This window comes from Pangasianodon hypophthalmus, chromosome 3 (genome assembly GCF_027358585.1).
Source record: "Pangasianodon hypophthalmus isolate fPanHyp1 chromosome 3, fPanHyp1.pri, whole genome shotgun sequence".
NCBI classification, from domain to species: Eukaryota; Metazoa; Chordata; class Actinopteri; order Siluriformes; family Pangasiidae; genus Pangasianodon; species Pangasianodon hypophthalmus.
In genome coordinates, this window is record NC_069712.1 from 11,191,502 (window position 1) to 11,219,444 (window position 27,943).

Here is a 27,943-nt window from a genome sequence, read left to right on the forward strand (position 1 = left end):
AATTTCTACTTTTATGGCGGCTACACGTGTGACGTACTTCCGGAAAGTCGTAATAAATCGAAGCTCAGGTGTTCATGCGACGGGAAATTAAAGTGGAGTGAAGAGTCTATTAAAAGCACTTTAAAGGGAATAACACATTAATAATCCTACATATTTAGTGACGCTTTAACGCGGAGTATTTATTTTAAAAAATAAATAAAAAAGAGAGAGAGAGCTGAAAATCCCTCCCTCTGCTCATCTTATACTGTTTTTTTAGCCAGGCTTTACTCTGGCGAAACCCGAGCCACCCGGGTCTGATTGGTTGACTCCCAAATGAGTCCTTATTAGGCCCAAAGTGCACTACAGTGCGTTGTCGATGCTATTCTCTCATACCCTATGTAGTGCACTCGTGCAGGGAGCGGACGGCTATTTGGGGCTGGACAGCAATCATGGCGGCTTGACGGTGGTACATATGCGTTTTTGTTACAGAGCACTGAAGTATGCTGCGATGTGTTAGCCGGACGACCCAGATAACGAGACCCTTATCTATTTTAACACACGTTTCATATTTTCACCAACTGTCAGGTAAGTCGTGTGTATTTGTAGTTTGTTTTATTTGTATTTTAAACTCCGTTATCATTGTGACAGTCACTGTAGTGTGCCGGCGGCTAAGCTGTTCTCCTGACTTAGCTAGCGTGCTAAGGCCACCGAGCTTGTTTGCTAGCTAGCTAGTTAACTTAGTTTACACCGTTCGCTTTACGTTTTAGCTACTGTTGTTATGAAAAACACAAAACTATACAATCAGAATCATAAATCAGTAACTAAATGTCACTTATGTATTATCTGTGAAACTTGGGTTCGTTAGTTGTTGCTCAGTCAGTTAGCTAGCTAAGTAAGCTAGAGGAGTTAGCTAATTCTTTAATACCGGTATTGGACTGGGTAATGAAGCCTAAAGCCTCGCTACACTCAGAGTCTTGATCCTTAAAACGTATAATGCGTACTCCAATATCTTACAAGTGCTGTTAGCTAGCTAGCTAGACCGGCGTGTGATCAGACATGTACCTTTATGGTGCGAGTTATCACCAAAATCAAGCAAAAAAGACTATAGTTCTGCGGTGTCATTTAAAGACCTGGTTATAGTGTATATGTGCCAGAAGGAGGGGGCCAAAACTTTTTTATACAGTACTCGGAGATGAGAGGTGGACACACACACAAATACACAACATTTGTATTATTAAATGATTTTCATGCCTTTTTAGCCTTGTAGTGAGTTAATGTCAATATTTAGTTTTAGTTATTTTTGTTTAGTTTGCAATATAAATAAATAAAAAATGTTTTACATAACCACCATTTTCAGGTTTACTGTCATATTGCTGAATATTGCAATATCCAACATGCATTTTATAAAAAAAAATATTTATTTATGAATGATATTTATTTATGAAATTTATTTCAGGTTAAAAACAACACATTGTTTGAAAATAAAAAATAATGAGGAATGAAAGTATTGATAGAAAAATAAATTTTCATCCAATCAGCTGCTAGTTTCTATGAGTTACAGTGGAATCAGTGTTGTAAAAGTACTGACACCTGATACTATACTCTCAGTACTGTCAACAAAGTAATCTATTTAATCAGAAGACAACATAAATACCACATTGTCATATCATCACCACAGTAATATTCTAAGAACTGAAGACTTGAGACATTGGGATAGTTTCTGAACAGTGACACTGTGAATATGAATGAACGAGTAGCTTGTTTTAAAGTAATCCAAGATCTTGACTCATACTTATTTTTGTAACACAGGAATAACTGCAGATTAAAACCGGACCACTTCTTCATTAAATTCTTTACGTAACCTAGTTCATGTGGGTTTGACAGATGCAAAAGTAAACTGGAATAGGTGTGCCATTAGGAAGTGTTGCTCAACTGATACTACAGTGTCTGAGACTGCATAGTGGTGTGGGTGCAGTACAGCCACCCTTTAATTTCCTGCCACACTTGCACAAGGTTTTCTTCTTATTGTATTCAGCACACAGTTTTGGGCAACAGCTTGGGTTTTTCTTGCCATTATGTCCGAGTTTGATCTAATATTCTAGTGACGAACTAATCAAAGAGTTATTCAGTAGAATAGTCTGTATTTACCAAATGTCTGTATTGACATAGACTAACCGCAATTAAGCCTGTTACTAACAGAATATAATTGCTGTCCAGAACTTCACACCATGTTTGTATGGCAATGAATCTGACAATGCCTTAATATAAATTAACTTCATGTTGCTGATACCTCAGCCAGTATTTAACACTTCATTGCTGCCTTGTTTTGTCAGTGTAGTTTCAGACCTCAGAATGAGTGACCCAGCAGTGAAGAGGGTGGTGAGCGACATCATTCGCTCTCCAGAAGACAAGCGCGAGTACAGAGGACTGGAGTTTACTAACGGCCTCAAAGCAGTCCTGATCAGTGATCCCACTACAGACAAGTCATCAGCAGCACTCGATGTGCACATAGGTAAAGGAGAAAAGTATCTTCTCATCTCATCATTGAGACTGAGATACAAATTCAGTCTCATATAATGTCAGTCATTTATATATATACTCCGAGTAGTGCTTAATTCATTCACATTATAGATGGCTGTGAATACAGTGCAACCGTTTGCTTTTCCATGACAGGACCTGTACTGTCTGGTATTATGTTTTATTTATGACACTTACTGACCCAGAGGTTGTTTAAAACTTACTGACCACACTCTCATAAAAGATGACTTTTATGACATTTTTGATGCTCACTATAGCTAGTGGTCTTATGTGCAGAATAATAAGCATTAAAGCAATGCAATTTTTTATTTTTTAGTTTGAAAATTTAAGACTGCTGAAAAAAGCAGAAAGAGGAAATGGTTTTTTTTTTTTTTTTTTTTTTTTTTTTTTTTTTTTTTTTAAATAATGTTTTAACTAATACACAAACACTTCTTATTGTGTACATTTATATTGAACAATTTGGCGAAAAATGAAATTAACACAATTTTATCTTTATGTTAAATACAGTTGTGTATATAAAAGTATTCAAGACATGTGGTTTTTTTTCACTGCTTTTACAAGGCTTTCTGCTAATTTATTCTTTTGGCTCACATGTCCTCCTTGCTTTATAACTTTACCAGGCTCATTGTCGGATCCTTCAAACATTGCTGGTCTGGCTCATTTTTGTGAGCACATGCTGTTTTTGGGCACTAAAAAATATCCCAAAGAGAACGAATACAGTCAATTCCTGAGCGAGCATGCGGGGAGCTCCAATGCTTTCACCAGCGGCGAGCACACCAACTACTACTTCGACGTATCCCATGAGCATCTGCAAGGAGCGCTAGATAGGTAAGAGTATGGAAGGCTGAAGAAGCACTCTGTGCCAAAGTACTGTGGTGAAGGCCTTGAGATTGTTTGTCTTGCTTTACATATTCCCAACCGTAGATTGCTCTCAGTAGGGTAGTTTACTTCAGTAAAGCCCATGTGATCACACTGTTACGTTGAGCAAGAACAGTAAAAGCGTTACTACTCTCGCCTGCTCATGTCATTCTACCTTTTAGTTTAGAAAAATGTATCTTCTGGCATGCGTGTGAGGTTAAAATGGTACAGAAAGACCTTGAACACGCATTCTACAGACCCCAGGTGTGAAACTGTTCCCCTGTGAATTGAATTTTGGGATCAGGTGTCTTTCGCTGGTGGTGTGTGATTACTTGTTCCAGGGAGAATCATGTTTCTGTCTGGGTGGACTACATGAAGTCAAAAGACAGTTTCCTGTTGCAGTTAATGTTATTTTTTAAAAATAGATATACAACTTTCAGTAAATATAACAACTGTAATTTTAGTATTTACCGTGTTTATCATATTAACTTGTTTGGATTCTACTTGGTAATCATTGGCACATTATTGGCTACTTAGAGGAAACAGGAAACGAGCAATTTAATTAACTCTCAAATGTCAAATGAGTCCTCATGTCCTCAGTAATGCCTCTGCTTATGGGCACATTGAATTATTTAGCCTTAGCGGTTATTAAGGGCCTCTTCAAAATATCTTAATTTCTGAACAACGCTACCTTAAAATGAGATGTTATTTTTATTCATGCCATGTGCATCTGTTATTTGCATTTACCTGCCACATGGTCACCTGCTTGGTGTGTTTTTTATTTATTTTTATTTTATTTTATTTTTTAAATGTTATTTTTAAACTGACTTTCTAGTCTTTCAGCAGTTCTTATTCCATTTGCATGGCAGTTGGATTTTAGTCTTTTTGCTTAAGTTAATTTGCATCTATTTGAACTGCACATGAATGCTTCTAAAAGCACAACTCCAGGGCAAACACAACCCAGAATGATATTCTGTTTGTTCTGCTGTGTCACATGAAAGTTTTATTGAGCTAGGGTTGTCGGTGCAAAGTGCTTTTTCCACAGCCCAGTTCAGTTTTGAATGATGATGAACTCACTTTCAATATAGTATTAAATGACAGTTGGCTTTCATACTGAGAGAGGATCAGAAAGTGTAGTTAGTCATTACCTTCAGCATTTCTAATAAAATAAAAGATAAATAAAATAAAAGAAATATATAAACACACACAAATATAAATTTGTTAAAGAAATATTTTCAGAGATTAGGGGTTAAAGAAAACACAACTATATCACAATATAACAAAAGTCACTCCAGAATCAGCAAATGTGACAATCAAATATTACCTAATACCACTGAAATAAACCTGTGCAGGAGCACATGCGTCTTCTGTAGCACTCGCTCTTTCTTAGGGTGAAGTCTAAGGTCTCAAAAGAGCCTCCATAGCTTTTGAGAAATCTGTTTGGCTCTAGGGCACTCTGTAAACAGAGACAACACAAAAACACACACAGCAGCTCTCCTATATAATAATAACATATAGAATTTAGGTGTAATTTTATCTCACCAATAATCCATTAAGCATTATTTGTTCCCTAGATTTAATCGATTATGCTGTTCTCTGCACAAATTTTAATTGTTTATAGTTTACAGGAATAAATATAAATGAGTGGTTAAAATATTTTATACATCAGTAAGCTATCTACATACTTGAAGGTCTCTATGGGTATGCATTTTTGTGCTTTTGCTTATCACAGTTTTTCTGTTTAGGTTTGCCCAGTTCTTTCTGTGTCCTCTGTTTGATGAGAGCTGTAAGGACCGCGAAGTGAACGCTGTGGACTCGGAGCATGAGAAGAACCTGATGAATGATGCATGGAGATTATTTCAGCTGGAGAAGGCCACTGGGAACCCTGATCATCCTTTTAGCAAATTTGGAACAGGTATCATGTAGACATGAGATGATACACTAAAGCCACGATACGAACCATATCCATATCCAGGCTTCACGAGACAATATTGACACAAATAAAATATAAAATTTTGATTCTTTTATTTTGTAATGACAACAGATCTAACTATTGGAATATCAATACACTGTAGTGCAAGAAAAGTAAATCAGGATCTATAAGGTGAAATTGTCCCTTATTATTAACATGGTATTTTAATTTTTTTAAAGTATCATAAACATATTTCATGGAAACATTATTAATTTGGAATGATTTATGGTAGATTGTGCCATAAATGAATAGGCTAAATAACACATTAGTGTCATCACAGCTCCTAGTGCTGTCTGATTTAATTGTACAGATGAGGAAAAACAATCGTGATTTTACTCTGTATATTTTCTCATCCCTCCAAAATTTTCTGCTTACACCACTACCAGCTCAACACACTGTGCTTCTGAATCCTTTTAGATGTAAGTGTACTTGCATCAGCACAACACACAGGTGTTGATTTTATCCCATGTTTCAGACCACAGTCAAACTTTCCGCAGTAGAACTTGGAGTGCAAGTATATACGCTGGTTTTACGGTAAATGCCCTTCAGATGGCACCTCCAGAAGTCTGGATAGTGTGAAAAATTTGAGCAGTAGTGTATTACAGGCCGTTTTGGTATTATTTTTGTACGTCCACGTGTGCCAAATGAAACGAGGCTGCGAGTCTAGTGTTTGACACATGTGCCATTATGCTTCATTCTGATTAGCTTAATTTTTTGGACTATTAAGTAAACATGCTTTGAGGCAGTTAGGTTTCCACTCGCACACTTCGTGTTCTGTATGCCGCTACCTCTGGTTCTGCCACCTAGCAGGTAAGTAGAGGTAGAGCTCATGATGAATATTAAATAGAAATATCGCGATACATGATATTAGCAGAAAATATTCGATATTCGAAACAACGAAATTCTTTCTCATGCCTGGTATCTTGTCTGTAGAAAGTATTGAGAAAATTGAGGAATAATGTTGTTCCAGTACTTAAATATTAACTACGACGTTGACAGTTTGTTATTTATTATTCTTGAGAACTGCTTGTACCAAGTCGTGTTCTGTAAATAAAAAAAAAAAGGAGGTTAAATTACTACAATAAGATAATACTTGTTTAAAGCCTTTAAACTAAAACTCTCGGGAGGTTATCAACAAATGTTAAGGCAAATGCCTTTTAGACAGGTGTCAGCTTTAGGGCAGTTTGTGTTTTTAGTGGAAAATACATTTTATGCATGAAGAATAAGCCAAAATATTGACAGTATTTGAAAGTTGTTTGTGAAATAGATTGTTGAGTCAACCTTTCTGAAATATTGAAATCAGATGTTATGGAATAAATTAGTCAGTTGTCTAAATTAGCCAGATGGTGGCAGTCTTGAACTTTGCCTCTCATAAGAAGCTCTTTCAGTACCTTAAGAAAACGAATGATGTCTTGCCCTTGTCTGAGCTCATGGCAAGACCACTAAACTACTTGTTTGTGTGTGTTTGTTTTATTCTGTTTGCGCCGTCTGTTTTGGAGATAAAGAAATGACAGAATATTCACGCATGCTTTTTTTTGTAGGCAATAAGCTGACCTTGGAAACACGGCCATCCCAAAAAGGCATTGACATCCGTCAGGAGCTGCTGAAATTCCACTCCACATTTTATTCTTCCAACCTGATGGGACTTTGTGTTCTGGGAAGAGGTAAGCCAGTTTACACAGTCACCCTGCTAGAGAAAGCAGGTTTTTTTATCTGCCATCCTTATATTGTGTTTGATGAATTTATTCAGTTCAGGGGCAGACAAATCATAAAGTAATTTGTTAAACCACTGCTCAAGTAGAAGCCAGTCCCATATTTTGGTTGTCCGAACCTAACTGAGTAGCCTAAAGGATTTGGCACCTCTGAGATTTATTTGAATAAAAAATTAAATTAAATAAAAGAACAAAAATAAAAATAATTTTTAAAAATGGTCATTCTTTGTGTCACCTCCCTTCCAAAAATGCAATCTGCTCATTTCCATGATGAACAATTGGTAACTAGTAATGATAGCATAATCATGTTATCAGTCACATGAAAGTAAGCAGAAGTGACGGGGCAGAACAAGATGCTAAACAGCAAGGGAGGCTTGCTGTTTCTTGTTTCTGTTTCTGGAAAATTGTTGGCCCATCACTCACAAAATTCAGCCCTCTGCCATGTGTGCTTTTTTTTTGTTTGGATTTCTAAAGGACACGAACTGCCAAAGACCAGCAGAGTAAATCACAACATTGGGAGGAGACTGTAAATTACATTGTGGTGAAATTTCATATCGGTGTTCGTGTTCTTACACTGGCCATCATATCCATATGTGGTCCTTCCCAAAATTGTTGCCACAAAGTTGGAAACACACAGTTGTATTGAATGCCTTTGTATGCTGTAGAATTACAATTTCCTTTCACTGGAACTAAGGGGCCCAAACGTGTTCCAGCATGTCAATATCACTGACCACGCAATGTCCATGATGTCATGGTGTAGAAGAACTTGAGTGGCCTGCATAGAGCCCTGACCTGAACCCCACTAAACACCTTTGAAATGAATTCAAATGCCGACTGCACCCCAGGCCACTGCACTAATGCTCTTGTGACTGAATGGCCAAATTCCCACTGCCAGGCTCCAAAATTTATTGGAAAGCCTTCCCAGAAGAGTGGAGGTTATTATAAGAGCAGAGGGGGACTGCATATGGAATGGGATGTTCAAAACCTACATATGGATGTGATTGTCAGGGGTCCACAAACTTTTGGCCATGTAGTTTATATTCATGTTATGTTGTTTAAAGGGCAAAATGTAAATTTGCCAGAGCTGGTATTCTGAACAAAATATTTGTTGTGAGGTTGAGTGCATATTGTGAATCTTGACACATTGGACATGTTCGGTTGTTCCCCAACCCCTTGTTGTACCACAACGATCATACCTACTCTGTTAGCCCTATGGCATTCATCACTCATTTAGAGCACAGTTTATGTGTGTTTATATGTTCTGGGACATTTTCCCTCCTTGTCTACTTGCTGGATGACCTCTCCCTTGGTGTTCTTGTACCGCATGTTTTACAAATTAAGCTCTGCTTTCAAGCACACATTTCTAAATGTTTCACATTGCACCAATGAGTTCGTCTAATCCAGAGAGGCAGTTTGGCATGGCAAGTAGTTACTGGTGTGGAAAGTGGTTACTTTTTTCTTTTTTATCCTCTTTCCTGACAGTCAGTTATCTCTGCCAAGGCCAGGCTGCTTCACATTTATACAGGCTGCAAAATAAACTAGTTTTCTGAAATAATCTAGGATACAATTTTATGAGCATTTTTTTTTTTTTTTTTTTTTTTTTTTTGGGTAAAGACATTCTTAATGGGATTTTCTTATGTTACAGCTGCTCTAAGAAATTTATTGTCTGAATTAACTTGGGGTTGTTGGAAATATTGCTGGTGTGTTTATTTGCTGTAGTGATGACGTGTTTCACAGTGTTATTGTCACCTCATATGGTTTATGATGGCATGACCTCATTATGGATGACTTTCACAGCTTTTCTCTATAATGAGTCAGTGCAATGTTTGTTTTAGTACTTTTTTCAATAAAACAGACTTGAATTCAGCCAGAGGTAACCTTTAAACTTTAATGACATTTCTCTTGTATTCTGTCATCTTTATGTGAAATCTCTTGTAGGCATGTTCATGGGTTCTTGAAAGATTTGGTTGTGTGGGAACAGCAAGATGTAAATGTAGCGCAATATTGTACAAAACTATCCATTCGTGAATATAAAATGATTCTTTATTCATTTTGATTGTTTTTACTTCTTTTGCCCATGTTATTTTACTACTAAAAGCAATTTTGCTCTTAAAGCAGTATTTCCTCATGAAAAACATTTTGATATAATTAGGCCTGTGAGGTAATATAAATGTATAAAATCTTAATATTTAAAAATATTTTTGGTGAGAATGTAAAGATGTGTGACAGTGTCTAAATAGTGCAACAATGCAGACCACTTGAAGAGAGAATTACACTGCACCCAGAACCTTTTTTTCCCTTTAAAACCATCACTAATAAAACTAGATTCCTGACTTTTCTTTCCCCTTTCTTTGTTTTGTCAGAATCTCTGGATGAATTGACGTCTATGGTGGTTAAACTCTTTGGAGAGGTGGAGAACAAATCTGTGCCTATCCCTGAATTCCCACAGCATCCCTTCCAGGAGGAGCATCTTAGGGTGAGGCCAAGCATTTAACACCACCCACTAGCTATTTAAATTATATTTCAAATGAACCATGGTTGTTTTACAGTAAGCACTTTTTTGTTTTGTGGTAAATGTGTTTGTATTTTTATTTTTTTTTTTCTGTAGCAATTTTACAAGGTCGTTCCCATTAAGGACATCCGGAACCTGTATGTGACGTTCCCTATCCCCGACCTACAGAAGTACTACAAATCGAACCCTGGCCATTATTTGGGCCACTTGATAGGGCACGAGGGTCCAGGGAGCCTGCTGTCTGAGCTGAAAGCTAAAGGTGAAGATGTGGATAGAACTCATACAGCTGCACAGAATATACCACCTACTAGCAAATACTAACTGCTATTTTATAAGTACTACTCATACTTTCATATATTCAGTATACTACTGTTTGTGTCATTTTTGTATGATGCAATATCCGCTTTGGTTTTTTTAATCACTTCAAAGTTGAAAAATATGGATGCTGTACTTATGCTTTCATGTCTCTCTTTTTCAGGCTGGGTAAATACTTTAGTTGGAGGCCAGAAAGAGGGAGCCAGAGGGTTCATGTTCTTCATCATTAATGTGGATTTAACAGAAGAAGGACTATGTAAGTATTGGGAGTAATGGGTGTTGTAGCAGTTATTATGTGACTTATTCTAAGAATATTTCCCCATTTAAATGAATTCTATAAGTGTGTATACATTTTGATGGTGGTGGTCAGTTAAATTTCTGGCATACTGGAAACCATTAATAAATGCTGTGTAAGTCAGAGATCAGGAGGTATGTATTGGTTTGAGTACACCTCATTGTTAATATCCTTTGATTTCAGTGCATGTAGAGGACATCATCTTTCACATGTTCCAGTATATTCAAAAGCTGCGCACAGAGGGCCCTCAGGAGTGGGTTTTCCAGGAATGTAAGGTAGGCCAGATAGCTATCTTTAGCTTTGCCATTTGATTGAGAGATTGTACTCTTTGGCCCGCAAACATACAGGAATATCACTGAGAAAACATGAACAGAAATTAGTTAGGCATCACCATGCGCCTTTGCCTGGTTCTACAAGGTTAATATCGCCCCACCCAGTGACATGATTGTGGTGTTTATCCAAACACCTTTCCAGTTAGCCCTAAGGTGTGTCGCTTCCTCATGGCATTATGACATATGTTATACAGGTGATTGTGTGTTTGTGGAATTACCAGGGTAATATAAGGAAAAGATGTAACTTTTTGTTTAAACAAAAAAAGAAAAAAAAAGAAGTCTTTTAGTGGCCTTAGTGTGCTGAGCTTTTTTAACTGTTTTTAAAGCTTTTTTAATAGTGCAAATTAATAAACGTCAAATACCTTCATGTATTCCAATTTTTTTTCTGTGCAGGATTTGAACACTGTGGCTTTCAGGTTCAAGGATAAAGAACGCCCACGTGGATACACATCTAAAGTAGCTGGACTTTTGCACGTAGGTTTTCTTTTCAGCTCTCAAGCTTTCAGAAGGTTGAAAGGTCATCACCATTATATCATACTCAGCTACTGATGTCTGCTCGCTGCCTGCTTTTTTTTTTTTCTCCCCATTATTTTATTCTTATTGTCTGTTATTTTTCACACCGATGGGAAGACCGTACATGTATTTATTTGGATAACAGATATTTTACTAACACCTGGCCTTATAGTTAATGCATGCTTGTCACTTTTCTCTTGCTTACTATAAGTAGTCTCTCATTAAGAACTCAAAAACATGACCTCATTCCCATGTGGCAAACAAGTTTAAGTGGAGCACACATGAATATTCAGTTTCCTTATGTGTTTCCAAAACAGCTCATCATGAACTCTGCAGTATTTCTCAGTGCTCTAACTTAGTCTTAATGATCCACCACAACTGGATCAGTTTATGCTGTTTTTTATTTATTTATTTAATTTTTTAAAATAAACTTGGTGGAATCATGCAGTTATGTGACCCTCTCTATTTGAGGGCCTCATCTTTAATTGTATTCCTAAAGTTGCAATGGCACACGTTGCCGCTGGTATGGCAGCAGGCTCAGAAAATGATTTATGCATTTTTGACAGAATTGATTCAGAGCACAGTGTTACAATAATACTTAATGCTGTAAATTCATACATATTTACATATTTCTTCCAGTATTATCCATTGGAGGAGGTACTTGCCGCAGAGTACATGTTGGAGGACTTCAGACCAGACCTTATCGAGATGGTGCTAGATAAGCTGAGACCAGAGAATGTCAGGTGAGTCAAACATTTGTCAGTCTGTTTAATATTTTTCTTGACAGTATTGAGTCAATATGTCCTTACGGCACTAGCTCAACCCTGCTGAATCACTAGTGCCTTAACCCTCAGCCCTTCTTGTGGATGCGAGTCTAGTACACTTTATGTGAAAAATATAAGATTTATTTCTTGGGCACAATTCGTGGCCTGAAAAGTAGGTCAGGCAAAATTGCTTCTGCCTCTTAGGGAGTGATTGAGTTTGCCCAGACTTTGGACAAATGCCTTGCCTTACTTCAAAGAAGCATCTTTCTGTTTGAACCCTTTCATTTTGAATGTCAGTGAACTGTTTTTCTTCTTGCCATGTTGCTCAGGGGCAAAACAATACTCTGTCTGCTTATTGCCTTGAATTTGCTACAGTGTGTGTTAGAAAAGGAATTGGCTTTTCTTATCGAACTTTTCTGACATGGGGAGCCTTGTGAATTCCTCTGAAGTTTTGAAATAGAGCTGTTCCATAGTGAGAATCAAAATATGGCATTTTTGTCTTATTGGCTGCATCTCAGTGAATGTTAGTTTTTATTTTGTTATAATTTTCATACATTACTTTTTTTTTTTTTTTTATTGTATATATATTTTTAATTTAAACTGAAACATTTCCCAGGGATGAAAGATTCAGGCTACAGATTTCTACTGAAACAGTTACTCAGAGATATTGCAACCCTATAAACCAGCTTATCTTAACACATACTCCATTCAGGTAATGCTTGTGTACATCTGCTTATCATCAATTGTGGCTGATGATCCTGCAAACCATCAACCTGCAGTCTCGTTTAGTTTAATTGTCTCTTTCAGGGTTATGATGGAAATGGAGTGTAGTTTAGTTACCAGACAGAAGCTGATAAAAAGCGAGCTTTTCTGGAAATCCACTTATGTCTGTAAATGTCTCGTCCAGGCTCCTGAATTGGTTTAGCAGCTGTGTTTATTGAAAGGCAACCTTGGTGATTATGGTTCCTTACGCTGAGTTTCAAGTGTTGTGAAAGTTGTGCAGTGTTAGAAATCCATGCTAACAGTCATGGAATGAACATATATAGGAACATTTGCTTATTGATAGTGAATCATTCTTGCCATTTAAACATCAAAAAAGATTTAGTTCCAATCTTTTCATTTTTCCGGGAGAGGGGGCTTTGGACTTGTCTTTGGATTACACTTTGTCTCTTCTCAGGTCTGGAGACATTGACTATTTTGGGCTCTGTTATGCAAATGATTGATTTTGGTGACTTAGAATAGCGGGTCATTGTTCTGAAAGTCCTCCATCGATCAGAGCAGCACCAATCGCCCTGGTGCATTTCTGTCCAGATACAGAGCATCGATCGCTGTCTTGGTACTCCAGATTGAAGGTTCACTGGAAACTCAAGCATCCCACATGTAATGTAATAATCCTGATTCTGAGAGCCACTTACTATAGAGCAGATTGGCTAAAAGCGGAATTCTGCAGCCTGGCTCCCCCAGGGAGGCTGTGAGAGATGGGAAGTGTCAGTGTCTGTAAACTGAGAGTGGTCTGATTGTAGCACAAGTATTTGTTTGTCTATTCCTGTTCCTCTTCAGGGTCGCTGTGGTCTCCAAGTCATTTGAAGGACAGACTGACAAGACAGAAGAGTGGTATGGAACACAGTACAAGCAGGAATCTATATCTGATGAGGCCATTAAGGTGAGCTGCTCTTCTCTTGGATTGCAGTTGGGATCAGTTAAACTTAACTGGATAATTTGATGTATTCTTTAGATATTTGGGGGAAAACGTCTCTATCATTTACAAACCACTTTTGATATGTACAGTTTTTCCCACTTTCACTACTGTCAGGTACATCTGGATGAGTAGACTTGTGGGTAGTGATCAAATTCTGATATGCCAGGTTGTGTTTTCTGTACTCTATCATAGCTGCTTTTTTTTTTTTAAACTGATTTTGGTCAAAATAAACAATAACAATAAGTAAGCAAGATGCCATAATGTACAGTGGCCATCTAGAAATGGATTTTTTAAACCTAATTTGCCTTTCCAGTTGTCTGTATATCTTGTTTTGCAACACCTCCACTTGGTGTGAGTTTTAAGCCAGATGTTATCATTGATTTTATTGTTCAGAACTGGCAAAATGCTGATCTCAACGGCAAGTTCAAACTGCCAATGAAGAATGAGTTCATCCCCACCAACTTTGAAATTTACCCTCTTGAGAAGGACTCTCCTTCTTATCCCACGTTGATCAAGGTGTGTTTTTTTTTTTTTTTTTTTGGCTCCATTCTTTGCCCTGCTTTCCAAAACCTTTTATTTGTACAACTGATGGTTCCACACTCTTCACTTTGATTTAAATTCTCACTTTACTTTTAGTGCTTTTATTATTGCTGCAGAAAGAACTAAAAACGTGTTCTCTTTCTATAGGATACTGCGATGAGTAAAGTGTGGTTCAAGCAGGATGATAAATTCTTCCTGCCCAAAGCCTGTTTAAACTTTGAATTCTTCAGGTAAGTTCTTATAGTGAATCAATCATTGGGTTTTGAGATTTCAGGCATGACTGTTACTTTATTTACAGCCTCACTGTCGTTGCATGCTGGAGTTCCTGGTTGGCACTTTGCAACTTGTTAAATTCTCTCTGTGTTGTGGTATTTTCTATCATTTCTGAAGGGGAGACAGCTGTGTCTTTTGCAATTTCATGTGTACCACCCTATACCCAGTGTATCTGATAGAGGGGCTGAAAACTGCTCTGGGCCTCTATAATGGTGTTAATCCATTAGATAAGCCCTTTATTAATAGCCTTGTAATTTACATTCCGTGCTTAGTTTATGTAATCCTTTTCTAAGTTAAGTTTTAAGATCTTTAACTTAAATGCATTTGCTTGTACGTTGTGATTTTTACCCCTTCTTTTCTTATTAACCCTTTCTATCTTTGCGCAGCTTCTTTAGTTACAGGTGTTGCCGCAGACAAAAATAATTTGGGTGAAATGCACAAGTCTTGCCTTTATTACTAGGGAGTATCAGTGACGCACATACCCAAAGATGCAAACCTAATATGTTTGGATTGATCACTGCTGTTGTCTCCACAGCCCCTTTGCGTATGTGGACCCGTTGCACTGTAACATGGCATATTTGTACCTTGAACTTCTTAAGGACTCCCTCAACGAGTATGCATATGCAGCCGAGCTAGCTGGCTTGAACTATGACCTCCAAAATACCATCTATGGGATGTATGTAAGTATCCAAATTACCCTCGTTGCTCTCATTTTGCATCCCATTCCATGACCATCATGCTACCATTATATTACCCAGCTGTGCAAAGCAATCTGCCCCTTTTCTTCCTCTCACAAAGCACTCTCCAGAAAGCCAGATGGCGGTTTGGAAGTTTTATGAAGCTGGCTAGTGTCGGTATTTATGTATAAAGCCATGCTTTTAGTATGCTGTGTTCAGATGTGGGGTTTCTATTTAGTTAACTACTCCTGGGTGGCTGAATCTGATTATATAAATTATTGTTTTAATCAGATTTAACACTGTGTAGAGGTCACATTTTTATATAAAAATACTTTCTTAGTACTCCCATACAAAATCTGACCACTTTTAACCATTTAACCTGTGTGCTAAGCTAGCTAACTTAGCTAATTTTACTGATTAACAAAACATTCTTTGTTACTTTGGTGTATTTTCAAGGGTTTGGCTGCTGTCAGAAAATCTCTGAGAATATGAGAATGTAAATTGAGATGCTGATTCTGAAATCCCACGTTTGTCTATCGGAGAAAAATGCAAGCTATAAGCAGATAGCGGTGGCTAGCTATTTGAAATGCCAGAAGGACATGGGGGCTATAAAGAGCATATTAATGTATGTTCACACATACTTCAACTCAGGAAGGGATTAATTATTTACCTAATTACCTGATTAGTTGAATCGTGTGTGTATAGCAGAGAAAACATTAAAATATGCAGGACAGGAAGTATTCCAGGAGCAGTGTTGTGGAAAATGTGGGGGTGGATGGTAGTTTCTGCATTAGCCCTTGTTGGCTCTGCCAGTGCTGAGGCTGCATATACATACTCTTAGGGACGTTTCCGACTCCCCCTTCTCTGTCTGTCTCTTGTTTTTTCTGTTCTTTTCATCTGTCATTTATGTATTTTGTTTTGACAGTTTTAAGTCACCCTTTTCCAACAAACAGTCATTTTTTTTATTTATTTTTTTCTCTGTTTCTTTGTTAGTCGCTACCTATATGCAGATCCCGTGCACTGCAACATGACGTACCTGTTTCTCAGGTTGTTGAAGGATGATTTAAAAGAGTATACATATGCAGCCCGACTGGCAGGGCTGAGCTATGGCATAGCCTCAGGAATGAATGCCATCCTTGTAAGTATGGCACGTCAGCTAACCCATCACGTGTGGCAGGGCAAAGGTTTAGGGATGCTTGAAGCTTGATAATGTGCTAAATTAGTTTTCCAAATCCTTTGTTTATGTCTTTGTCAATGCATAAAAGGTAAGTGGTGAAACCCTAACCATCTGCACAAGCTGAGTGGACGTGGCCAGCCCTGCTTAATGACGACGGCTCCTCTGAATACAAGCTTCTGTTCCACCTTATTATGTGACCTTGTATCATAGTTTGACATGCTGATGTATAGCGTCCTTGTTTAAAGACAACTTGCAGCGACAGCACACTCATCAGTACAACCTCTCCAGCCAGAGGATGGTCATTTACTTAAAGAATGTCACCTGCTAATTGGAGTCTTGCCACATTGGCTGCCATTTTGTCGTGTTTACTCTAAAGGACTTCCAGAGTAGGTTATTGGTAATAGCCTTTAGAACATAGTGGTTGTGTCTGTAAAATGGGCATTAATGTTCTAATACATTTGCAAGATGCACCAAGTTTCAGTCCATATTTTACACTGATGGATTTTTAGGTACGCACTCATTAATATTCTGGGCTTTTGCAGAAATTTATATAGGATGCTGTTTTTTGTAGCTCTTAATTACCTAAGCTATTTAATTCATGCTTTTTGCCCTGTCCTTTTGGTAATAAATGCCTATATACTGTATACATATACAGTATGTGGAACATACTGGCTCATCAGATTTGTGTAGGATAAAATTTTATTGTAAAATTAATCTGCTAAAATTTCACTGTCCATATCAGCATTCTGCGAGTTTTGTCTTTAGTTTACGTATATGACCAGATTTGTATGCGCTTGCAGAGTAAATCTGATTGTAAGTACTAGTGCTAGTACCAATGTGCTCAATGGCCACTTTAATAGGTGCACCTGTACCCCTGTTCACTGATGCAATCATTCAATCAGCCAATCATGTGGCAGCAGCACAGTGCATAAAATCATGCAGATAGAGGTCAAGAGGTATTGTTCATATCAACATTACAACAGGGAAAAATGTGATCTCGGTGACTTTGTGGGTGCCAGACAGGCTAGTTGGACTGTTTCAGAAACGGCTGCTCTCCTGAGAGAGTCTCTAGAGTTTACACAGAAAAACAAAAAACATCCAGTTAGTAGCAGTTCTGCAAGTGGAAATGCCTTTTTAATGAGAGAGGTCAGAGGAGCATGGCCAGACAGGCTCAGCCTGCCAGGACACAGGCTCAGCAACATAGGAAGATCTTCTGATCTTTTTTCCAGTCTTCAACTATTCAGTTTTGGTGAGCCTCTGCCCACTGTAGCCTCAGGTTCCTGTTCTTGGCTGACAGGAGTGGAACCCGATGTGGTCTTCTGCTGTTGTAGCCCATCCACCTCAAAGGTCAACATGTTGTGCTTCCAGAGATATTTTTCTGCTCGTAACGGATGTAAGGTTATTTGAGTTACCGTAGCCCTCCTGTCAGCTCAAACCAGTCTGGCTATTCTTCTCTGACCTCTCTCATCAACAACGCATTTCTGCCCAAAGAACTGCTGGATGTTGGATGTTTTTGTTTTTTGCACCATTCAGTGTATGCTCTACTGATACTGCATATTAAAGTATCAGTAATAATAATTCTAAGAATAGTTTTACCCCAGTGTAGGGATTACTGAAAAAAACCATAGCAGCACACAGGATGTTCTGGTTTGATAAGCCATTAAGAAAAATCCCACTGAGCTCTTGAATCAGCTTCAGCCATATGAAAATATCATTTGTGGTCAAATCACTGCTTTTCAGTGGTTTCAATGGGTATTCATTTGGTTCATGAAATAGTTGCAGACTTGTTTGTCTCTCATTTCTCGCACTTGACTTTACTTTTGATTAATAAGGGCAGCTCTGTTCTATTTGTGCTCATGATGGCTCACTGGTTTTTTGCCATACTTGTAGAAGCCGTAGAAGAACATTCTGTTCCAGTAGAGTGCATCCTTGATAAACTTGCCAATCTAAAACACTAACTCTGCTCTTGGAACTGCTCATGCAGACCACATTAATATAATTACAGCAGGGTTTACGTGTAATAAATATAATTATTCAGTGTCACTGTGGCACCTTCAGTGTGTCATACTGATGTTAAGTGTTACTTCATGTTACAATTTAGCTAATAATCTATAAATTGTTTGCTGTGTGTTATCTTGACATTTTACCTTCTGGTTGTATTACTCTGTGCTTTGCATGCTTTTCCTTTCCTGCCTTGAATATTCATTCTCAGTAGTGGTATCGTATTAATAATTATAAACTGGTCCCCTCTTCCTCAGCAGTTGGTTGAGGCCAATTCAGTTCATTCTCAGTTTTTACCTCTGTGTGTGTGTGTGTGCGTGCGTGTGTGTACATGTAATACCCGGTTGACATTCTGCTGAATAAAATGTAAATTAAATTAATAAAATTTTCTGGACTGTGTGCCAGACCTGGGCTTGTGGGGCTGTCAGGTGTCACAGCTAGTGTCACATTAGAAGTGTTCATCTCGCAGTGCTATGCTGAGCAGTGCTCCTGTACTCTCCCCTGCACACACATGCCCACACTTTACTTAGGTATGAAAGATTTCTGCACTAATCTTCTTTCTCTCTACTACAGCTCTCAGTAAAGGGCTACAGTGACAAGCAGCACATCCTGCTGAAGAAGATCATTGAGAAAATGGCCACATTTGAGATTAACGAGAAACGCTTCGACATCATCAAGGAGGCGGTGAGCAGTGCACACATCTTACAATTAAAACCCTTCCCAATCAGTGTGTAATGTCAAGATGCATGTGGCCCATGATCTGAGTGCCAAACAGTAATCACGGGACACACACACACAGGTGGTGTACATGTAAGTGTACATTGCTTATTAGCAATAAACATGCTATGAACCCTTTGAAAATATGTTGTCCAGTCCAAATTAGCCAGGCAGAATTTTCCTGTTATAATCTGTGCCCACCAGTGTTCACTTCCTTTTTTTTTTTCCTCACATCGATGTGAGGACTGTAGTGGCATTTATTCCAGCTGGAACTGAAGCTGATGTTGTAATTTTCTTACACTAGTGGAAGCCCTCCATTATCAGAGTTATTATGCCTATAAATAATTTCAACTAGAATCTAATGACCATTTTAATTAAAATAGGTTCCATGGGTGAAAAGAAATTAAAAAAAAAAAAAAAAAAAAAAAAAAGAGAACTTTCTGGCTCCAGTAAATAGCCAAAATATTATTGTACACATTTTAATAATTTTTATTTTGCCTATTTTTATTAGTATGCTTGTAAAATGATGCAAAGTGGATTTTACAGTTTTTACAGGGATCCCTGACTATAAAAAGGTTTGAGAACCCCTGCTCTTAAGATCTTTCTCTGACCTTAACCTGGGTCACATTTAGGGATTTCTCATGCCTCTATTGTAATGCTAAATCTCAAAAGCGGTGTCTTTAAATATGTCTGTCTGTATGTTAAATATTTTCGTAGCAGTAAAATAACACCACAGTTTCAGGTTTTAGTAACCTGACAACTGTGTTAGTGTAGAACCGGAAAGCCAGTCTAACCTTTTTAATCTTGCTTTACAAGCTGAATTGTCGTATCTAAGGGAGCTTTGCAGCAATTCTGGCTTTGCTGTATTTTTTTTTATGGGATCTTATTTGGTCTGTTTGCAGTACATGAGGTCGCTGAATAATTTCCGGGCGGAGCAACCTCACCAGCATGCCATGTACTACCTGAGGCTGCTCATGACGGAGGTGGCCTGGACCAAAGACGAGCTCAAAGAAGCACTGGATGGTGAGTTAAATGCATGCACGCACCCACATAGTTGCATAAGTATGCTGGTGAGGATGAATCATTGATGGGAATAGCGAGATAGTTAGTGATGGTTAACATTTAGAACTTATTTACATAACTGTAATTAAGCCTAACCCGAAATATGGCCTATTATGCAACTAAAAATGTTTCTTTGACAGTTGATGATTCAGTGTCTTAAAATGATTTGGGTTTTTTGGTGAAATGGACTTGTCTGAAGATAAGACACAATAATTACTTGCCTTGGGGTTCCTCATGGAACAAGAATGCGACAGGAAAATTGCTCTTACAAACTCTGGACAGCCCCATACCCTTTGAAAGCCTATGGGGACGTTCTGCATTTAGAAGCAGATGTTTCACACATCATCACTGATTTGATTGTTCTCCATTTCTTCCTCCTCTTCTCTTTGCCAAGGGCTGTCATGATGTCTTTAGCTGTTAGTCAAGATCAGATTTCTCCTTCTGTCCTGTCCTTCAGTGTCAATCTCTCGATCAGTCTTTTGTCCTTAGGTTGTTAATACTACTATCCGTTTATGTGTGTTCCTTAATTCCTCCTTTCTCATTTTCTTCCCTGGTTATATGAGCTCTTCCTGTCATGTTCATCTCGCGCTACTTCAGTCACTCGGCTCTGTCTGAATCTGGGTCAGACGCTGTGTGAATTTAGAGTGGCCATTCTATACTGTGCTTGTGTGTGTGTTGCTGTGAATTACTGCGTGCGGCAAAAAAAGGTTTGTTGATTAGCATGCATTAAGGCATCTGCCTTCGTGTGTGTGTGTGTGTGTACCAAGTAATGACACCCTGTTTTGCTGCTTTGCCTAGATAATGTGTGAGAATGGCTCAGTGATTGATTGCATATGTCTGAATCTATTTCAGATGTCACTCTGCCCCGCCTCAAGGCCTTCATACCTCAACTGTTGTCACGGTTACACATTGAAGCCCTGCTGCATGGCAACATCACCAAACAGGTTGGTTTTAAACCTGTGAAGGTTGATTGTGAGGTGTGTATGTGTATGAGAGGAAGTAAGAAGAATGAGGAAGCTTTTCACTGCATTGCAGGAGGTCTCCTGAGATGTGACTGACCAGATAAATAAAATGTCTCAAGCTCTACTGCTGAAATGCCTTGTCCTCTAACCTAAGTATCCAAACATGCAAAAACCGGATGTTTAAATGACGAACAACTCCTGTGGCTGATGATGAATCAGATTTCTTAACAGAGCACTACACATTTTTGTTTAAACAGACTCGGTGCCTGTATTAAAAACTGATTCCGAAAGTGTAAGACATGAGCTCATTTTGTGATCTCATCAAGTCTATCATCTCCAATATGCCAAACAACTGGAAACTTTTAGCTGTAGAATCTGCCTTGGCTAATACTAGTGGTGAATAACACCTGATTTATTATGGTATATTTTGAAATGTTTGGCTACTATTAAGTAAATCAGTGAATATCATCACTGAAATCACTGAAATCTCTTTCATCACTCACATGTGCTTGTTGAACATTTCTTTCATGCCAAACTTGGCAAACCATGTCTTGACCTCACTTTGTGCATGGGGACATTGCCATGCTGGAACATGTTTGGGGCTCTTAGGTCCAGTGAAGGGAAGTTGTAATGCTACAGCATAGAAAGACATCATGTGCAGTTGTGTACTTCCAACTTTGTGGCAACAGTTTGGGGAAAGCTGTTATGGTCAGGTGTCCACAAACTTTTGGCCATATAGTGCATCTAACAAATGTGAGCTGGTTTGCCAGCAGTTAGCCAGGCATCTAGCATTTATGGAATGGTAGGGGCACATTTCTAATTTGCAAAATTCTGCTTATTCATTCATATATCCCAGCAATATTAATGTCCATTGATAAGTGTAGTGATGAGAATTGACACATTCAGGATGCTTTCCTGTCCCAAGTAACAGAAGGTTGAGGTTTTTAGAAAAGGAAAATCTGAAATGGTATACAGATAGCTCATAGATTTATGGATTCTTTATTTCAGTGGTTAAGTTATTTGTGACAGATGGGTAATTGTATAAGCTGATTTTGATAGAGGCCAGTAATTTGATCAGGTACTATATATATGGATGCATTTGGATGTTCAGTAGCTTACGAGCAGCCTGTGAATAATTTTTTTCCATCCGTGCCTGTTTCTGTAGTCTGCGCTCAGTATGATGCAGATGCTGGAGGACACGCTAATTGAGCATGCTCACACCAAGCCCCTCCTCCCAAGCCAGCTGATTCGCTACAGGGAGGTGCAGGTGCCGGATGGTAAGTGCTGGCATGTCTCTTTCCCCACGCACATCACAGACTCTTTATATAACCTCTCAGCAGGACACACACTCAACCCTCGCCCAGATTTCTAGCATTACTGGCTAATGCTTGTGTAACGTATCCTGCAGCTGTGTCACCCCCCTCTAAGAGGTGAATGTTTCACAATCCAAAGTCAACGTCAGCTGGACCACACACATCTCTTTTTCTTTAGCACACACAGTCCGAATTGCCCATTTTCCAGTTCTGTAATTCTGTGGAAGTGGTTCGTTTCAAGAAAACTATTTTGTAGTAGTGCTGAATTCTCAGTGGACAAAAACTATTCTCCTTGAATAGTTCACTAGAACACCCATGCTCCTCTCTCTGTAAACCCAGTGATGCTATTAGTGTGGTTTCTTACTCAGTGCTAAATCCTGTAGAAACTCTTTCTGCTTTAATATTGCATTTCTGGTGCTGGTTCTGAGCTGCACAGGGTGGAGTGAAACAGTAGAAATTGGGCGCTCAAGGCAAACGCAAAAGCACGGTTGGACTCTTAAGGAAAGCTGGCTTTTTCCAGTGCTACAAGTTTCCTAATTGCTCACTGTAGCTTTTGATTACCCAGATCCAATATTTAAGGTTGCTTTTTGTAGTCTTGAAAACTGCTTCAGATTCATATAAAATGTGTAAAAGGTCCATGATTTGTGTGTCTGTTTTGTATTTTTGTATGTGTGTGTTTGTCATGACTCCTTGTCTAAGTCCAGTTCTCTGTGGTTATCAGGTGGCTGGTATGTGTACCAGCAGAGGAATGAGGTCCATAATAACTGTGGTATAGAGATTTACTACCAGACGGACATGCAGACCACACATGACAATATGCTGTTGGAGCTCTTCTGTCAGATCATCCACGAGCCCTGTTTCAATACACTGCGCACCAAGGAACAGCTGGGTACGTTGCACACACGTGAAACCAGTGCATATTGGGACGGCTGGAACAAATTTCACTATTCAGATACCATTCGAATTGTATTATTTGTGTATTCAAAGGCAAGGAAAATCCTCTTTTGAATGTTTAAGATACCATGTTATCCTTTTAGTCAGTCATGCGTTTGAGCTCAGTCTCTCTGTTCCATCAGGCTACATTGTGTTCAGCGGTCCACGTAGGGCTAACGGTGTGCAGGGGCTCCGTTTCATCATCCAGTCTGAGAAAGCCCCTCACTACCTCGAGTCACGGGTGGAAGCCTTTCTCAAGATCATGGAGAAGAATGTGGAGGAGATGAGCGACGAAGCCTTCCACAAACACATCCAGGCCCTGGCCATCCGCCGTCTCGACAAGCCCAAGAAGCTGGCAGCTGAGTGCGCCAAGTACTGGGGCGAGATCATATCTCAGCAGTACAACTTCGACAGGGGTGAGCAGCACAGCTAGACGCACTGAGATATGTTTTTTCCCTCTCAAAGCTGTTTTGGAATAAACAAGCATTTGCTAATGAACTTCCCGAGGCAAAGATCTCCCACAGGTTTAACATGATACTCTTCCACACAGATAATATTGAAGTTGCTTATCTGAAGACGTTAACGAAGGACAACATTATGCAGTTCTACAAGGTAACTTTCTCACCTCATTTGTAAGAAATACCCAAATTTCTCCCAGTTTAGTCATAGGTAATGTCCTCTATCCCACAGCAGTCTGAGAAGATTCAAGGCTGAAACAGGCTTCCTCAGACACGCTTCTTTTTGAATTGTGGCTCACAGGGTAGCTGAATATACTTAGAGGAGCGATCTAACTGCTCTCTTCTGTTTACACGAGCTGATTCCTCCGAGAGACCAAGTCATGCTAGCCAATAAGGGACGAGAATAAGCTACCTGTCCTCAGCCAGAGTGCAGGGATAATTATGCGCTCACGTCACTTTTCCACATAGCACGCTAGTATGGCACGGTGTAGGCACCAACCCATATCTAGAATTATCCAAGCCCTGGTCGAGTTCCTGTGTCTGTTTCCCAACACATGTATACCTGTGAGAGTGGGAGGAGTTATTTGGAGGAAGTAGAGTGGTGGCATCATTTCCCTCAATACCAAACTCTAACAGAAGTAGCTACAATGTGTTTGAACAATCAGTGGTATGTATTATTTCTATCTTCACCCATATATCCCAGTTTGTAACTAACGGTAGCAGCGCAAGAAGCATAACCAAAGTTAGCATGGGTACGAACATCACTTGGCAGTGGAAACAATGACACAATGTGAGAGCGATTTGTTACTGTCTTGAGGGAATTCGCTTTTAGACTGGAGAGCTCTGTCATCATCTGGATTTATACTCAAAATAATTAGGTTCTTGCCGAGAGGTGGAACCGTGTTCTCGTCTATGCTGATTACTTTATTTACGTAGAACAGGACCTCTCTGTTCCACCCCATCTTTCTACGCCTCAGCCGCAGAGTGGTGGAGTCGTCATGTTTTCGGACTGTCCGTCTGTCTGTGTGAGATTTTTGTTAGAATGACATCTCAAGAACAAGTGGTTGAATGTTTGTAGGATTTATGTAAAATTATCACTGTAACTAGCAGATAAACTGATTGTATTCTGGAATTGATCCAAACAGGGTCAAGGTCACAGCAAGGTTAAATGTCTGAAATAGTTTTTTTTCCATTAGCTTCTTTCCTGTTTTTAGTAGATTTACGGTTATTCCTGGCATTTAAATTAGTAACAAGGAGTGGACTTGATGGAGGTATCCCTGTCAATGCCATTGGTGTCAAGTTCTACTTGTTCTCACTGTTCCTCTCTCCTTATCTTGCTTTACAGGATCTGTTGTCTATTGATGCTCCTAAGAGGCACAAGGTGTCTGTGCACGTGCTGTCCCGGGAGATGGACTCCTGTAAGTACTCGCCCAAGCTTGTGTGTGTTGCAGAGAATAGTGTTACCCATGTGGATGGATAGCAGTTAGATTGTTCAATATTATGTTGCGTGTTCTAATGCCAGGTCCAGTGGTGGGCGAGTTCCCAGCTCAGAATGACGTCAATCTCGCTCCTGCTCCTTCTCTGCCTCAGGTAACACACTTCCCTCATCAGCACTCATATGTGTGTAACCCATTTTCTGGTTCTGCACTGATATTCTGTATGTTTTGTGTTTTCAGCCTGTGGTGGTCCAGGACATGACCGAGTTTAAGAGGAGTCTGCCTCTCTTCCCTCTCGCTAAACCTCACATCAACTTCATGGCTGCCAAACTGTGATCTGCACCATTTAAAGAGCATTGCCGGGTTTGACCGAGACACATGGCACCCCCTGAGTTTAGAGCCAGTAACACCATCTTGTGTGTGTGTGTGTGTGTGTGTGTGTGTGTGTGTGTGTGTGTGTGTGTGTGTGTGTGTGTGTGTGTGTGTGTGTGTAAGAAAGAATGACTCGGCAGAGGTGTAGCATTGATGAGTCACCATGTTGGCTACACTGTGCGCTCACAGCCTGGTCACTGAGGAGCCGTTTAAAATCACTTCACACACACAGCTGTTTTAGAGAATACAAAAATGATTTGCTTAATCAGGAATAGTTCATGTAGGTGTTGAGTGCTAACCACAGGGATGTTTTACTTGTGTTTGCCTGATCATTATGATGAAAGGGTTAAATTTTTCATTTCAGACATGCTGGAAATATTTTCTTTACTGTGCTTCTTGAAGAGTGAATCAACATTTTAGCAATCAAGACCTTATTATTTTTTTTTCCCTATTTACCCAGAATCTTGGAAAAGCACTGATATTTTCACTTTGCCTGCAGGTTAAACATCATCACTTCTGGTTGCTTAGATTTGTTTCTCAGCATATGCATTTTTACTCTATTTATTACTTTTACAAATAGACTAATGGAAGAGGTTTCAGAATTGTTTTGTTAAATTTTCAACAAACTGCATATTTTGCTTACCTTAAATCTCGTCATGTAAAGTCATCACTGGTGTGTTGATTTTGCTGCTTTCTTCTTTTAATCCAGCAGCTCTTAACCACCGCCAATAAGGTAATGCGTGAAAAGGTCATTTGAATGCCTCCTTCAGCTTTAGAACACTACAAACAGCACACAGTGTCTACATTATTGGATATTCTGCTACATGTTTAGTTGCTAATCCTGAAGATTTAAATTTATTACACTTTGATAGTGTTCAAACAGTACAGTGCACACAAAATTTTGGGTAAATAGCGAAATCATGTTTAATTGCTAGAATGTTGAATTATTGAGCCCATTCCCCCAAAACTGTATCACTTTGAGTTTGACTATGCTCATGCAACAAACTGTCTACACATGGTTTTTTTGGCCTTAAGTAAAAAAAAATATTTTAAATCCAATGAACAGGTTTTAAAAATCTGGTATTTTATTTTAGCTAGTTAAATGTTTTGGAGGAGCTGTTTTAGGCTACTGAGTAGAATGGGCATGAAGCCGTTTTATTAGGTTGCTTTCTTAAGGATCATACTCAAAGTGATTATGGCTTTTTATTTTATTTGAAGTTGAAGGAGAACTTTAATAAATCATTTTTAAATATAGTTTTCATTTTGTTACAATGTTTCTTGAAAAATGAGCATTATATTTTTAGTGATATGAAGCCAAGGGATGATTAAGTTTAATAAGTCACTGTTTCCAACTTCTCTGTAGTTGGTGTGGTGTGGTGTTTGTTCATCGGAGGAAATCACTCACTGGCTGTAGATTTGTGGTTTCAGTTTTGAGCTCATGATTAATGAGGCTCATATGTGAACATGGACACTCTTTATCATGCTCTTTGTGTGGTTTATTCTGAACCCTTTCTTGCTGGACATAAATATGCACCTCACGTTAAGAGCAATAATATCACGGGGCTGAGGGTGAGCGTCTTAAACCTGACGTCCTGCATGTGCTGTTAGGTCTCAATCAGGTCAGTGGTGTTGGAATGTTAGGAAGCACTTCGGAGTTTCATCCGCATCTGTTTCCTCTGCATGGTGCATGTGGTGGTAGATGAGCATCTCTCAGGTCTCGAATAGCCTTGCCAAGCCTAACCGCTGCACTACTGTTGTTTTCTGTCGATGGCAAAACCAGCTTTATTTTTGACCTTTAGAACATTCTCAGGCCTGCAACTGTAATGCTGCTTTTACTAGACAAATACGTGGGTGTACAGAGATATTCCTCCAACGATCATAACCATACTCACCGTTTTACAGTGTTTATCCACTATAAGTGAGAAACTGGGGCAGCAACTTTCTAGTTATTTATTTTTTAATCCCCAGATGTATAGTGCTTAACTTTAGAACAGCTACTTCAGCCAGTGTGTGTTGGTTTTTTTTTGGCACCAAGATCTGTACAGCAGTATATAGTGTGGAATATTTGGAATGGCTCCTTTAACCAATTAGAGGCATTGTTTTTAAAGCTAACCAATCAAGTTTCCCAACACATGTTTAGACTGAGTGAAATGGGGAGGGGAAAAAAAGTTGGGTTGAAGCGTGAATTTGTAACAAGCGTAAGTTCAGCCATACAGCTAATTAGTTAGTATTTACAGGGTGACAGTAAATGCTTGTGAAGCATATGCATTTGATGATTTAGAAGAAATTGAACCAGATAATGAGCACCAGTCAGCATGTGCAAGAATTAAGAATTGCTGGGAAGTAACACTAAAACCCCTGAGACAGGAGATGTTTGACCTCTACTGAATGGTACTGCTGCGTGTGAGACTGTCATACAATTAAAAAATGATCAAATGAGTCCTGGGTTGCTTCTTGTTAAAGATTTGCTATCTACAATTTAACAGCGATCAACACAAATTTCCAAAGATCCACAGATAACACAGCACATCAT

General features: G+C 38.9%; 1 protein-coding gene across 4 annotated transcripts; it reads left to right on the forward strand.

Moving 5' to 3' along the window:
* The first annotated feature begins 110 nt into the window (after nucleotides 1-110).
* On the forward strand, nucleotides 111-27,849 carry ide (insulin-degrading enzyme). 4 transcript variants are annotated; one of them, XR_008301399.1, is made up of 26 exons: nucleotides 115-564; nucleotides 2,318-2,491; nucleotides 3,138-3,345; nucleotides 5,121-5,290; nucleotides 6,889-7,011; nucleotides 9,423-9,535; nucleotides 9,668-9,830; nucleotides 10,050-10,142; nucleotides 10,365-10,456; nucleotides 10,907-10,987; nucleotides 11,666-11,769; nucleotides 13,351-13,453; nucleotides 13,883-14,005; nucleotides 14,177-14,259; nucleotides 14,838-14,982; nucleotides 18,731-18,841; nucleotides 19,777-19,897; nucleotides 20,789-20,880; nucleotides 22,064-22,175; nucleotides 22,933-23,100; nucleotides 23,288-23,560; nucleotides 23,695-23,756; nucleotides 24,948-25,020; nucleotides 25,125-25,192; nucleotides 25,279-25,453; nucleotides 25,490-27,849. XR_008301399.1 is itself a non-coding variant. In XM_053232351.1 (25 exons), exons 1-25 carry the CDS (start codon nucleotides 480-482, stop codon nucleotides 25,372-25,374), a joined length of 3,036 nt encoding a protein of 1,011 aa, XP_053088326.1. In that variant the 5' UTR covers nucleotides 111-479; the 3' UTR covers nucleotides 25,375-26,664. The 4 variants fall into 4 exon arrangements, 3 of the variants coding, with proteins under 3 accessions (XP_053088326.1, XP_026788651.1, XP_026788642.1); XM_053232351.1 differs by lacking the exon at nucleotides 14,838-14,982 and adding an exon at nucleotides 15,973-16,117 and having other exon boundaries at nucleotides 111-564; nucleotides 25,279-26,664; XM_026932850.3 differs by having other exon boundaries at nucleotides 2,313-2,491; nucleotides 25,279-26,664.
* The last annotated feature ends 94 nt before the right edge of the window (nucleotides 27,850-27,943 follow it).

Excerpts from the sequence above, each read along its gene's own strand:
- ide (XM_053232351.1), top strand. The coding sequence starts at position 480 with ATGCTGCGATGTGTTAGCCGGACGACCCAGATAACGAGACCCTTATCT. Across the intron at positions 5,291-6,888 it reads TTTTAGCAAATTTGGAACAG|GCAATAAGCTGACCTTGGAA; the intron begins GTATCATGTAGA and ends TTTTTTTTGTAG. Across the intron at positions 23,757-24,947 it reads ACATTATGCAGTTCTACAAG|GATCTGTTGTCTATTGATGC; the intron begins GTAACTTTCTCA and ends CTTGCTTTACAG.